The sequence below is a fragment of the Oratosquilla oratoria genome, chromosome 8 (assembly GCF_046742065.1).
Source record: "Oratosquilla oratoria isolate Oo_2021 chromosome 8, ASM4674206v1, whole genome shotgun sequence".
Taxonomy (NCBI): domain Eukaryota; kingdom Metazoa; phylum Arthropoda; class Malacostraca; order Stomatopoda; family Squillidae; genus Oratosquilla; species Oratosquilla oratoria.
The window spans coordinates 61,878,561-61,893,173 of NC_134784.1; the positions used below are offsets into that span (position 1 = coordinate 61,878,561).

Sequence of the window (14,613 nt, forward strand, 5' to 3'; positions counted from 1 at the left end):
TTCATGCAAGCATTGAGACTTCCATCTGTTAAACGTGACCGTCGGTTGATCTTGATGTTTTTCAGATGTGAGAACGACTGCTCACATGTATATGTAGAGCCAAACATGGTCAATACGGCAATACACGCTGCACTGTGTGATATGCGGCTGGAAGCGCATCCCAAGTTTTGAAAATCAACTGGTCTTTGGACTGAATTTTTTTTAATTTCTGTCCACTTGTTCTTACTCGGTAGCTCTGCTTGCTGGCGCGCAAGCCCTTCCAAATCTTCGTTCAATGACTTGAATTTAATCATCAACATGTCTGAGGCTTTGAGGTCAGTAACTTCTACCTCAGAATCTTGTATGTAGACATAAGGGATGTAACCCAGGTCAGCTTTGTTCACTGCACACTCGTGAAACTTGAAAGGCGAGTGCGCTCACGAAATTCTACAAAGCGTACTTTGAATGACTGCAGGAGACTAGATGTGAAGCCAGCTAGCTGCTGGAGATCACAATGTTGAGCGGGGTCATTTGCTCTGCACGCATTTTTAAATTGTCTTAGTCTTTCAAAGTTTAGCAAACGACCTGCTTCAATATCCACAATAAAGAGTTTCAGCTTGTTTTCAAATGCACACACTACTTGTTGGAGGGATAAGACTGTATTTCCAATGCCTTGCATTTTCACGTTGAGATGATTCAGATGCTCAGTCATGTCCACGAGGTAGTAAAACTTTAGGAGCCACTCATCGTTAGCTAGCTCAGGATGCTTGACGCCTTTCATCTCAAGAAAAGTTCGGATTTCTCTCAGGCAAGCCTTCCCTCTTGACAACCAAAGCCCATTGCCGTGCATAAACAGACCTGGGTAATTATTACCAATTTCATCCAGCAGTGCTTTAAACTGGCGATTATTTAAAATTTGAGCAACAATAAAGTTGACCACCTTAATCACCAGCGACATCACCTCACCAAACTGCTCGCCACACGTTCAAGCACAAATCGACTCCTGATGTAGAATGCAATGAAAACTTAGAATGGGTCTATTTTCATGTTCACGAAGAAGCGCTACAAATCATTTGTTGTTCCCCACCATACATGGAGCACCATCAGTACACTAAAATCAGTTTATCTATCGGTAGATTGGTCTCTTCAGCGAACTCCATGAAAGACTTGAATAAATCCTCCCCTCTTGTTGACCCTTTCATTGGCAAAACAGCAAGACTTTCCTCACGCAGTGTGTCATCGATGGCATACCTTGCAATCACAGTGAACTGGGATAAATGGCCTATATCCGTTGACTCATCCAAAGCGAGGGAAAAGTATGACGCTGCATTTCTGTCCTTCACTTGTGTTTCCGCCACTTGATTTGCCATCATGATGGTACGATCATGAATAGTTTTTGCTGACAGGGGCATGTCTTTAATTCGTTTATCTTGTCTTTATCTGAGAAGTCGTCAAAAAGTTCGTTGGCCACATCAAGCATGAATGCTTTGGCATACTTGCCATCTGTGGATGGATCTCCGTTTCTCATTATTGCTAAAGAACCAGCAAAGCTGGCCAAATACCAGTTACCTTGCCGGGTCCATACACTGAGTTGATGTTGACTGGCTTGGACTCTGTGCATGCTTTCTTCCTGCTGTCTCCCGTGTCAAAGTGACCGTTTTGACCGTTTCATTGATGCAATTTTATCATTGTATACTAGACACACTGTAGTACCTGCTCTTTCTACAAAAGCGAATTCCTCTGTCCACTCGTCCTGAAAGGTACGGTATTCCTCATCCTTTTTTCTTTTCGCCATTTTCGTCAAAAGGGTTTGATTTGCATAAAATCGCTAACTGACTATTTGAATTCAATGAATGAAGGCGATCGGGGAGATAACTCGAAGACAGCAGCATTTGTACCGCCCGCTCCCGCTGCTGAGAAGCAACTGACTACATTAGTAACATCTCGCACATGACAACCAATCACAAGAATCCTACGTTACTAAGTGTTCCGCTCCCACCAACGGCACATCTTTAAAATGACAGAGGAATTATTAATTATTTATCGTGTTAAGAAATGTTAGCTAAGATTTTATCTGCGAGCCAGATGCAGTCATCATAAGAGCCATATCTAGCTCGCGAGCCATAGGTTACCAACCCCTGCTCTAATCTAAAGAGAATCACAAAACTGGAAACTGGGGCTTAATAGTTTAATGAATGAGGTGAGTGGGAGTAGGAAACACAGGAGTCTTTGTCTGAGTTTATCCCTGACTAGTTTCTTAGATGTGCCTTTTCAAAGGAATGATAAAAAAGCACATTTGCGAAACTAGACTCATGTGTTTCCTACTCTTACTTACATCAATCCGTCAGAATGTCTCGACAATATTTTTAATTAATGTAAGATTTAGGGAGCGACGTGACGATTAGCTTTGCTCAATTTTATTTTTAAAAGACCTACTGTGTAAAAATACATTAAGCATTCAGTCACAAAATGTACATTTTAATTTATAATGTGTCAGAGTCAGGTGCATGAAGAGACAAAAGGTATGAATGAATTCTGGCATTAAACTGGACAACTTTTTATTCAATTGATAGCTTCATTATATTTTTGACTTGACCCGAAAATTGTTCACAAATCAGTTATGGAGATATGATTTTTCATTCTCCCTCCACAGTAAGGTTGAAATATTTTTGTTTTTGTTTTTAGCTCAAAAATCAAACGAAAAAAAAAAAAAAAAAATCTAACTCAAAAACCAAAGAATGCAATATATAATTAGAATATGAAGCCACAAGAAAGGTGGGGGCGTTCTGTTGTACGTTAAAAGCAATGTCCATGCCTGTGTTTTAGAGAAAATGAAACAGGATACATATGATAGTTTGTGGATAGAATTAACCCAAACAAATGGAAAAAAAGATGAATGTAGGTGTAATATATAGGCCAAAAATATTATCATTAGCAGACGACAAACTGTTGTTTCAAGAATTGTCTAGTTTCTGCAACCGGGACTTACTGAAAATGGGTGACTTCAATTTTACTGACATTGATTAGATGATCCTTAAACATTGCCATATAGGTAGTCGCTTGATAGATTTTCTCGGTGACAATTACTTAGTTCAGCATGCAAAAGAGCCCACAAGACATGGGAACTTACTCGATCTATTGATCATTAGCCCCAAAAGCATGATAACCGATGTAGAAGTTGGTGAAACCATTGGAAGTAGTGATCACAACTTAGATTCAAACTGCTAAAACATTTTAGAGTAGATACTTGTGTATCTAAGATACATGATTTCAGTATAGCTCACGCCAGGAGCTTCAGCTAACAGACTGGGGGACAAAATTAAACGAAAGACCTGTAGATCAGAAATATTTCAAAATACGCTTACTAAGATGATGCATACTTACATCCCATTTAAGGACAGACGTACCCCAAATCAGGCTCGCCCAAAATGATTTGACAAAGAAAATGAAAAAGTATTACTAAAAAGAGACAAGGTTATAAAAGACATAAGTGCTCGGGTGCACCTAATGACTATGAAAGTTATGTAATAATACAAAGAGATTTAAAAAAAGAAGAAGAAAAAAGAACGAAAACGACAATACGAAATTAACATTGCTGATAAATCCAAAGAGAATCCTAAACAATTCTATAGTTACATTAAAGATAAAAAGGTTATTAGGAATCACATTGGCCTACTATTACCTGCTGACGGTTAACTTGAATATTCAAATGAAGGAATGTGTGATATCTTAAACAGCTATTTTAGTTCAGTATTTGTAAACGAAACACCTCAAAGTGAACTCCAAACTAAAACCTGAGAAAAGTCTAGAGTGAACATACTACGGTAAATATAACAAAAGAAAAAAGTTAAAAATGTATACAAAAACTCAAGGTTAATAAAACACCAGGGTTGGCACCCAAAAATCTTAAAGGAAATGAAAAATGAGATTGTTGTTCCATTAGAAACTATTTTCAAGAAATCCATCATATCAGGAGATGGAGATGTCCCAAGAGAATGGAAGCTGGCTAACGTTACTCTCATATTCAAAAAAGGTTTCAAAAAAAGGTTGAAAAAAAAAAAAAAAAAATATATATATATATATATATATATATATATATGTATATATATATATATATTATATATATATATATATATATATATATATATATATATATATATATATATATATATATAGGCCTATAAGCTTGACTTTAATCATAGGAAGAATTAGGGAAACTATCATGAGAGATGCTATCAAACACCATTTAGAAAAGAAAATAACCAATAACTGTTTGATAAAAGATAGCCAGCATGGATTCAAACTGAAACTTTCTTGCGTGACTAATTTAATTGAACTCTACAACAGAGTCATCTCGAATTATGACAAAAGAAACAATATAGATTTAATATATCTAGAGTTTGCAAAAGCTTTTGATACCATTCCCCACGAAAGACTACTTGCTAAATTAACTTCACTCGGAATAAGTGGTAGCCTATTAAGTTGGACTAGTAATTGGTTAAACGATAGTAAACAGAGTTGTTCTAAATGGGAAAGCTTCTAGATGGAAAAATGTTACGAGTGGAGTTCTTCAGGGTTCCATTTTTGGGCCACTTCTATTTATAGTGTATATAAATTATATAGACCACGGACTGAAATCTATTGTCTCTAAATTTGCTGATGATACAAAACTTTGCGAAATGTCAAATGATCACTTAAATCAGTTAGATATTCAATAAGATTTATATAAACTACAGCAATGGTCTGAAAAGTGGCTAATGAAATTTAACACAAGTAATATCAAGATAATGCACATGGGTAAAAATAACAGCAAGTACAATTACAAGTTCTTTGGAAAAATTTTAACAAAAGCGGATAGCGAAAGTTATCTCGACGTAATTATCAGTAAAGATCTCAAATCATCTAAGCAGTGTATTTCAGTCTCTGAGAAAGCAAACAAGATTCTAGGACTGATAGCGCAATCTTTTAACTTCAAAAGTCCATCTGTCATTAAAAAGATATATAATTCGTTAGTCCACATTTGGAATATGCTATTTCCGTATGGTCACTGAATCTCATTCAAGATATTGACAGATTGGAGAAAGTACAGCGGCGAGCCCCAAAACTGATTCCAAATATCAAAAATAAATCATACGAAAATCAACTAAAACATATGAATCTGTTTTTTTTTCTAAAAAAGCGTAGACTCAGAGTTGACTTGATACAGGTCTTTAATATTCTAAAGGGAATTGACAACATCAAAAGTGAATTTTTTTTTACACTGAATGGGTATCCGACATGAAATAATGATCTTAAACTGTCAGGGAATAGATTTAACTTGGAAGTGGGAAGAAACAACTTCGCCAACCGTGTAATTAATGAATGGAGTAAACTTCCTGCAGAGGCAGTGCAATGTAGTTCAATTTGAAGCTTTAAGATTTGTTTAGATAAACACCTAATTAAGGTATTGTAATGCCTGCCATTTATTTTATATTATTTGTTTATTTGTTTGTTATTATTTGTCTGTTTGTTTATTATTATTTATTTGATTATCACCATGTAACACAAAATTTGTCCATGAGTTAAAACTAATATTTTCAAATTCCTTATGACATAAATAAGTAAATAATGAGCAGTCACCAAGTTCAGACTTCGGTTTCTGAGTTCATAAGATCGATTTATTGATTTTTTGCCATTTTTGGTTATTAATTTAAGGGTTTTTCACAGTATCTGCTTTGAAATCAAATGATTCCTGTTAAGTATAATTCTAATTGATGTTAACACAATTAATATGATAAATCAGTGATAGAAAAGGAAGTTTTCCAGGCCCCGTCTTTAGAAATGAAAATAAAAAGGAAACGAGTAGGGTATAATTATGTATCATAATATATTGATACACAGACAGCGATACAGTGCAGTGATGCAGGGCGTTGCTGACGAGTATTGCTCCAGAGAACTGATACAGATTCGATACAAAAGTTCTAGCGTTATAGTTTAATCAAAAAGAAGTTTATCTACGAGATTGGCGATTGTATTTCAGTTCACTTTCGCGTAAAAGGTTCCAGATATAGTCCCCCATCATACTTTCACTGTACTGTCCCTTGTAGCGCCCCTCGAAAGAGCTGACATCCTGGTGAAATCTTTCACCTTGTTCTTCTGAGTAGTCACCCATGTTTTCTTTGAACTCATCAAGGTGGGCGTGTAGTACGTGCAGTTTCAGCGACATCCATAACCCATGCTCCGGTATGTGTCCACAAGTTCGTCAACGATTTCCCTGTAGTTCTCTGCCTTGTGGTTTCCGAGGAAACCTTTGACTACAGAAACAAAGCTAGTCCAAGCGGCCCGCTCAACTTTAGACAGCTTCTCAGGAAAGCTGTCGGAATCAATAAGTCGCTTCACCTGAGGGCCCACAAATACGCCTGCCTTGAACTTCGCCTCCGACAACTTCGGGAACAGCCTCTGAATGTGCTTCAAGGTCTCACCCTCTGGATCCAGCTGTTTAAAAAACTGCTTAATGAGGCCCAATTATATGTGTAGGGGCGGCTCCAGTATTTTCGTTGGCTCCACCAGCGTTTCTTGCTTTACGTTAAGGTCCCCAACCTCATAGCCGGTACTGAGGGTCCACTTCCTCTTCTCGTAGGGAAGGGGTGTATTTCGGTGGAGCTTTCCTGAAGCCCCATCAAGAAGGCCACTTTCTTGAAATCACCAATAACCTCCCAGCTGAATTGTTCGTACTCCAGTGAACTCAGAAGGATTTTGACATTCTGGTACTCTTCTTTTATGTGCACAGAATGAGCCAGAGGAATCGAGTGTCACTCATTTGTGTTGTGCAGTAAAACAGCCTTCAGGCTTTTAGATGAACTGTCGATGAAGCACCGACAGTCAGAAGTGTTGCAGGGAATGCCCACAGCGTCGAAGAGTCCTCTGATGTCATGGCAGTAGTACAACCCATATTTAAGAGTGAAAAAAACTTAAAAGCTGCGATGCCACTTCCTCTGGGAAGTAATTTGAACGCTGTCGTCCAATAAGTCCCACTGCTTCAGTCTGGAAATGAGCAGCTCGGCGCTGGACTTTGTCAACGCCGTTTCTCTTATGAGGTCATTGATGTCCTCTTGCTTGGGGTAGTAGGGGCACCTTTCACCAGCCACCCGGCGTCGACGGCGCACAGGAGATGATACATCTTGCTCCTCCTCAGAATCATCATAGCCTGCTTCTTCTGCTGGACAAGATTGATCTTTCAGTGGAGGCTGTGGCACAGGTAGGTCCATTGTGTTATGGGGAACAGGTGCAATAGATGACGGAATGTCAGGGTACTCAATGGGAGGCGCATTCTTCCCCTTCCTTCATTCTATTGGGTTCACCATAGAGAAATAACAGTTTGTGAGATGATCTGAAGGCTCACGCCAGACACGGGGGATAGCGAAACGCATTGCCTTCTTCTTTCCTCTAAACCAACCTTCAAGAGTGCGGTGGCAGTAGTCACAGATGACATGTGGTGCCCAGCGTTTGTCTTGGTCACCGACTGGTATTCCGAATTAAGCATGATAGGCTTCCTTTGCATGGGTATAACTGTTCAGGTAGTGTTTTTTAGCCCTCTTTGCGACGAATTCTCCACACACGTAACAGGAATCCGTTGGGTATTTGCAACCACGAGCCACCATAACATTAACTTCGTCACGCGTCTGAAAAAGTAAATGGATCAATTTAACCCTAAATGGACATAATTGTCTTTATAACCTAAACCACTCTAACAACGTATATTCATAGAAGAAATATTCAACTTACCTTTAATCAAATAAAGTGATAAACAAAACGAACTGCGTGACCATACACTTCCACATCTATTGGCGCACTTAGTAATATTTTTCATTGAAGCTCTGTTTTTCTGCAGTAGTAGTTGCCAATTCGTGATATAAACTACTTCAAACATTACAGATTTGATAATATTGTCACTTAAGTACTTGTTTCGGTAAATATATAGTAAATTTTGAAGAGTTTACAGATCTGTCTCAGATGTCTATATAGGGTTGAACATGATAATATTATTTCAACAAAATAGTTCTACTGACAACAGACCCAAAGTTTAAAATCACAGACAGTTATTTTCCAAAGATTTGAAACATACTGAATCAGAAAATAATAGTTAGTTGCCAGAAACAAGATTTTTTTTTTTTGTAACACGGTGTTATTATTTATCTGCCTATCTATTATTATTTACCATTTAGTTGTTTGTTTACAATTTAACTTTACCTATTTATTTTATTTATCATTATTTATATTACTATTATTTTTATTTATTTATCTATTTATCATAATTTTCATTGTTTCGCATCCGACCTAATTATGGACCAAAAGGTCTCCTGTCGGCATGCTCCCCCTCTGTAATACTTTGTAATCCTTAATTAATCAAGACATCAGCTTTCATTCTCTCTCCCCAATAAATTTGAAAAAAAAAAGAATTAAGAATCAAATGAAGAATGCGGTGCATATTTAGAATGAAACCTTAATTAATTAGAATTAATGTCTGAATTGGATTGTAGTGCAACTTGTAAACTTATCTATCTATATGTCAGGGTTTTTCCCCCTTACTAGGGGGGTAGCCAATTCAAAAGGAACGTACCCATTCCCACCCATTTCACTGCCTCCCATTCCAGTTTCACCCACTACCCTTTCCTCCCTCTCATATTAACTCCTCATGGATGTATCTCGCCTACTGCCCTGAGGGTTGATATAGCGTCTTCGTATCTATATACTATTAAAATAATTCCTGTTGATATCGATCTAGATTGGGCTGAAAACAGGAAACCCCTCAAGGGGACACGTCCCCTCCGGTCCCTGATTGGCTGAGAGACTGATGACGTCACGGCAACGGGGACGACTGATCGGTCGAGAGCTGTGACGTCACGGCAACGGAGACGACTGATCGGTCGAGAGCGGTGACGTCACGGCAACGGAGACGACTGATTGGATGAAGGCGTCTTCTAGCGAAGGGCCGAGCCTTCGCGTAGGGTGTTGGGGGCAGCCAGTTGCTCGTACTTCGAAGAAAGAAAGAAAGAAAGAAAGAAAGAAAGAAAGAAAGAAAGAAAGAAAGAAAGAAAGAAAAAATCTAGAAACTGATGTAAATGCAACTAGAACTAGAGTAGGTGGAGTGTTTCTGTAATTACTAATGCTAGTCTCCTCTTTTTTATGGCACAAAAAGGGTAGAATCGTACCAGGGGTTTCTCACTTTCCACAGAGTGGGTGTGGTATAGTGAAATTTACTTCATAGCACAACTATGTTCTTTTAACCTCGTTAACAAATCTCTGATTGACAGATGGTAACGCACTGAAAAACCTATACCACGCAATGGTAGAAGATCTTTTGTCTCCTGATGTACATGAAAGAATTGGGGCGCCCAGAAATAGAGGGGCATCCTCGCCAATTTTACTGGTTTCGAGTTAAACAAGATCCGTGCTTAACTGGACGCCTCATATAGACTAGGCTTGGCAACAAACTCCATATGCAATCACACACACACACACACACACACACACACACACACACACACACACACACACACACACACACACACACACACACACACACACACACACACACACACACACACACACACACACACACACACACACACACACACACACACACACACACACACACACACACACACACACACAAAATTACATGGTCCAAAATTCGACTAATTCAGACACTAAGAATTCCCTTATTGAACTATGGCCCAGTCTGGCGGCCGTATCCCGATCACTGAGGGCCACGGATCTTTTGCAGGAGAGATTTAAGACAGTGAATCTCTACCCCTGTCCCCTTTTCTTCTTAGCTTATCCTTATTTTTTTTTAATTTTCCTCTTTTCCTTTCACTGTCCCCAAGATTTTATTGTTTTCCCCTCTTCCCCCTAGATATGATTCCTTTCCTCTTTTTTCCATTAGGTTCTATTACCTTTCCCCTGTTCCTCCTCTCAGTTTCCTGGTCTTTTCTTACCGTCTAGCAACGCACTCCTCAGTCGCTCCTGCAACTTTTTTTTGCCCCTCTCTTTCCCCTTCTCTCCCCCACCCCCCTCCCCCATCTTTCTTCAATTCCGTAAACCTCTTGACCCCCTTTGTTGATCTCTTTACGTGTCTTATCAGGGGCCGCTTTCCGAACTTAAATTTTTTGCCTGTTTCTTCTCTTTGGCATACATTTTTTTTCTTCGTTCTTGTCTTCCTTCTCTTCTTTTCTGTCCTCCCTCTCCTTTATATTTTCTTCTTTTTCCTTTTTGTCTTTTTCTTCTTCCTTTTTTGCCTCCTTTTCCTCTTTTTTTTTTCTCGCATTTTTTCATTCTTGTCTTCCTTCCCTTCAGTTCTGTCCTCCTCTCCTCTTACTTTGTTTTCTTCTTTTCCCTTCTTGTCCCTCTTCCTCTTCCTTTTTGCCTGCTTCTCCTCTTTTGGATTAATTTTTTCTTCTTCTTCCTTTTGTCTTCCTCCTCTTCCTTCCTGTCCCCCTTCTCTTACTTTTTCGTTTTCTTCCTTTTCCTTTCTTGTTCCCTTCCTCTTCCTTTTTACCTGTTTCTCTTCTTTCGCGTCCTTTTTTCTTCCTATTTTTTCTTTTGGTCTTCCTTCTTTTCTTTCCTGTCCTCCTCCTCTCAATTTTTGTTTTCTTCTTTTTCCATCTTGTCCTCTTCCTTTTCCTTTTTGCTTGCTCCTACTTTTTCGGATTTCTTCTTCTTCCTTCTTGTCTTCCTTCTCTTCCTTCCTGCCCTCCTTCTGCTTTTTTGTTTTCTCCTTTCACCTTCTTGTCCTCTTACTCTTCCTTTTTGCCTTCCTCCTTTCATTCTTTTCCTCTTTCTTCTTGATTTTCTTCTCTTCTTTCTCTTCCTTTTTTGCCTTATCGCTTTCTTGTCCTCCTCTTCCTTATTGCTTTTCTTCTCTTTGTAACATTCTTATCCTCTTACTCTTCCTTTTTGCCTTCCTCCTTTCGTTCTTTTCCTCTTTCTTCTTGATTTTCTTCTCTTCTTTCTCTTCTTTTTTTGCCTTCTCGCTTTCTTGTCCTCCTCTTCCTTACTGCTTTTCTTCTCTTTGTAACATTCTTTCTCCTACTTCCAACTCCTACTTTTTGCGCCTATTATCCATTTATTTTCATAGTTGAGTTTCTTCTTAACATTCATTAATTTCTTTTCTTATTTCTGTTCCTCCAATGTCCACACATTTTCCCCTTTTTATTTTCATCTATTTCCTCCATCTCTTCGTTCTTCTCTTTATCTTGACTTTTCTGCTCCTTTTCCACATTTTCTCATCATTTTTAATTTTGCTCTTTTATTCCTTTTCCATTGCCATCATCAATCAATGTCTGGTCTTTTGATATCCTCCTCAAATTCTTCTGTTTATCTTCTTAAAGGATCTCTTGGGTTTGTTGTCCATTTTCTAAAGATTTTTTATATCTATCTTTTGTCCAGTATCATCACGGAACAAAAGGTCTCCTTGCTATTATAAGCCGTTATCGTTCTGCTATCTCCTACAAATACCTCGTTTCTTTATCATTTTTATCTAATCTTCAGATTTTATCTAATTTATTTTTTATTTAGTTATTTCTTACCATACTATAAGAAGCGTCAAAGGAAGAATATCTTAGGCTTTTCTTTTTCGAAAACCACCATCATTCTGTGAGAGTTTGAATCACGCATACCAAATTCTTGTCCACCACAAATATTTCATAAAGAGTGAATCTTATCTTCAGACGCTTGTGGGCGGAAATTTGAAATAAAATTAACAAATTTCCAAAACGGAGCCTCCGCCCACTCTTCCTCTCTCAGACTTGGTTTGGAATTAATAGACAGATCGTAGCACTGATAGCATTGGGTCTTTCTTCGGTTTCATTGGATTACAAAGGATTACAAAGGCGGAGCATGCCGACAGGAGACCTTTTGGTCCATATCTAGGTCGGATGCGAAAAGAATAAATAAAAACTATAATAATGTAAATAACAAATAAAATACATAAATAAATGTATAGGTGTAGTTAAATAATAAACAAACAGGTAAATAGTAAGTAATAATAAATTAACATATAACTAATAATAAATGAAAATCAGACAAATGATAAAAAAAAAATAATAATATAAAATAAATTATACTCATTACAGCATCTTGCTTAGGTGTTTATCTAAACGATTCTTAAAGCTTCCAACTGAACTACATTGCACTACCTGTGCAGGAAGTTTATTCCATTCATTAACTACACGGTTGGCAAAGTTGTTTCTACCTACTTCCAAATTGAATCTATTTCCGGACAGTTTGAGACCATTGTTTCTTGTCTGATTCTCATTCAATGTGAAAATTTTGTCACTTTTGATGTTGTCAATTCCCTTTAGAATTTTCAAGACCTGTATCAAGTCATCTCTGAGTCTACGCTTTTTTAGGGAAAACAGATTCATATGTTTTAGTCGATTTTCGTATGATTTATTTTTGATATTTGGAATCAGTTTTGTGGCTCGCCGTTGTACATTTTGGTTGCATTCTACTAACATTTCATTAAGTTATGTGCTATTGCTATATACAAGTTTTTATAAACTGATTTTTCATCATGGTTTACATTCTGAAATTTACGAAAGAAAAAATAAATGAATATATTTAAAATCAATCAACCAATGACGTCATTGCTCTCAGCAGACCGACAAGCATGGGTACCAACAGCAGACCAACGTTGCTCGCGTACAATGAAGAAGAAGAAGAAAAAAAACATTAACTTCAGACCCCTTTTACTTCTACAGGGACCATATACAGAGCGGAATAAAATCGTCTGGTGGCAAAGAAAAGTACCACCCGGCATGTAGGGGGTCGCTCGCCTTTCCTTTGAACCCCAGAGCTTCTCAGAGTTCAGAAACGGGGACCAGACCTGCATGAACAGGACTCGTGATTTCCCCCTAAAGGCGAAATTCCTTCACATCTGCGCAGCCCTTTCACCTCAACCTCCTACACATCTCCATTCTCCGCCCAGTTAGACACTGCATTCCTTTTCGGCTGAATCTGCTGCCCCCGTACCACTCCGCCTCCTCTCCCTTTCCCTCCACTCTCACATCCCTCTCACTCCTCTCTCTCCCCTCTTACTCCCCTCTCGCTCCCCTCTCACTCTCCTCTTCCGACCCTCTCTTCCTCTCTCCCTTCCCTCCCCTCTCGTTCGCTTCTCATTCTTCTTTCACCCCCATCTCACTCCCTTCCACTCTCACAATCGTTTCCCTCCCCTCTTCCTTCTCTCCTTCCCCTCTCCCTCCCCTCCCTCTCCTAGCCCCATCCATCCCCTTGTCATCACGACTCCCTCTCCTCTCCCTTCCCTCTCAGTCCCTCTCCTCTCCCTATCTCCCCCTCTCCCTATCCTCTCCCTACCTCCTCCCTCTCATCATCCCCTCCCTTCCCTTTCCAACCCTTCTCCCTCCCCTCTACCTCCTACCCACATCCCTCCCTCCCCCTCCCTCCCGTCTCCCTCCCCGTTCCCTCCCATGTCACTTCCCTGTCCCTTCCCATCCCTCTACTCCCTATTTGACCACCATCCCTCCCTTCCCGGTCCCCCTCCATTCCCCCGTTTCCTCCCGTGTAATCCCCTCTCCGCCCCCTCCCCCACCCCCCCGTGTTGCTACCTCTCCACTCCGCTGCCGCCATCTAAAATAGATATACAGGACAACGCCATTCCTAAACTCCTTGGGCTGAATGTTTGGGTAATCTGGGACAGCGTTGATAAATGTATCAGGATTGAATTAACCTGATTTACTGTTTCAGGGAGAATGGAGCAGTTTCCGAATGGTCATAAAAATTGATGGATGATGAGAAAGACCCGAAAAGGCGACCTGTTGGTCACGAGAAATATTTCCGTGACGGAACTAGGTTGTTTTCCTTTGGGTGTGGAGGTCTTTGCATCAACCCCTGGACTCACCTAAAACTCCCCATCCCACTCCCACGCAGTGGTAGGGCAAAGCATTATCAATTGGGGCAAGCCATTTTATTATTATAAAAAAAAAAAAAAAAAAAAAATATATATATATATATATATATATATATATATATATATGTATATATATATGTATATATATACATATACATATATATATATATATATATATATATATATATATATATATATATATATATATACATATATATATATATTCATGGGTAACGTCCGGTCGCCTCCCCTCCTGTTCAGGGCTGTTAGGAACCAACGCAGCAAATCCGCAGTAGATTCTGGGAATCGAACTCACAGCCACCTGCTCATGAGTTTATGAAAGTATCCACTGGGGATACCGCGCGGCCCTGGCACCTTGGCGATCAAAGGGATGACGTTCAGTACAACAAAACCGCCCGGCGACAGCGAGAGGTAGTTAGCTCATTTGTAACACTTAAGCGATTTCATTCTGGCTAACAGCAGACGATGAACATCAAGCGTGAAAGAGTTAAGCTCATCTCGCCCGACTAAGCTGTTGAGGTCAACATCTTAGATTTTTCATTCAAATGACGGCTGGCGATTGTAATCAGCTAATGGAATACAAATGGGGGAGAGGAGGGTGAAATAAGGTCTCAGATGAGTGTGTGTGGGGGAGAGGAATCACTGAGGCTCGTTTCACACGTATCGACTTTTCGCCGTGAGCCGTCCGCGACACGACCGTCGTGTTC

General features: G+C 39.3%; 1 protein-coding gene across 1 annotated transcript; it reads right to left on the bottom strand.

Moving 5' to 3' along the window:
- Positions 1 to 379: 379 nt before the first annotated feature.
- LOC143027409 (general transcription factor II-I repeat domain-containing protein 2-like) lies at positions 380 to 937 on the bottom strand. Its single transcript, XM_076188695.1, has one exon. The coding sequence runs from the start codon at positions 935 to 937 to the stop codon at positions 380 to 382; it is 558 nt and encodes a 185-aa protein (XP_076044810.1).
- Positions 938 to 14,613: the final 13,676 nt, after the last annotated feature.

What these genes read in the sequence shown, in the direction of transcription:
- LOC143027409 (XM_076188695.1), bottom strand. Translation starts at nt 937, where the DNA reads ATGTCGCTGGTGATTAAGGTGGTCAACTTTATTGTTGCTCAAATTTTA.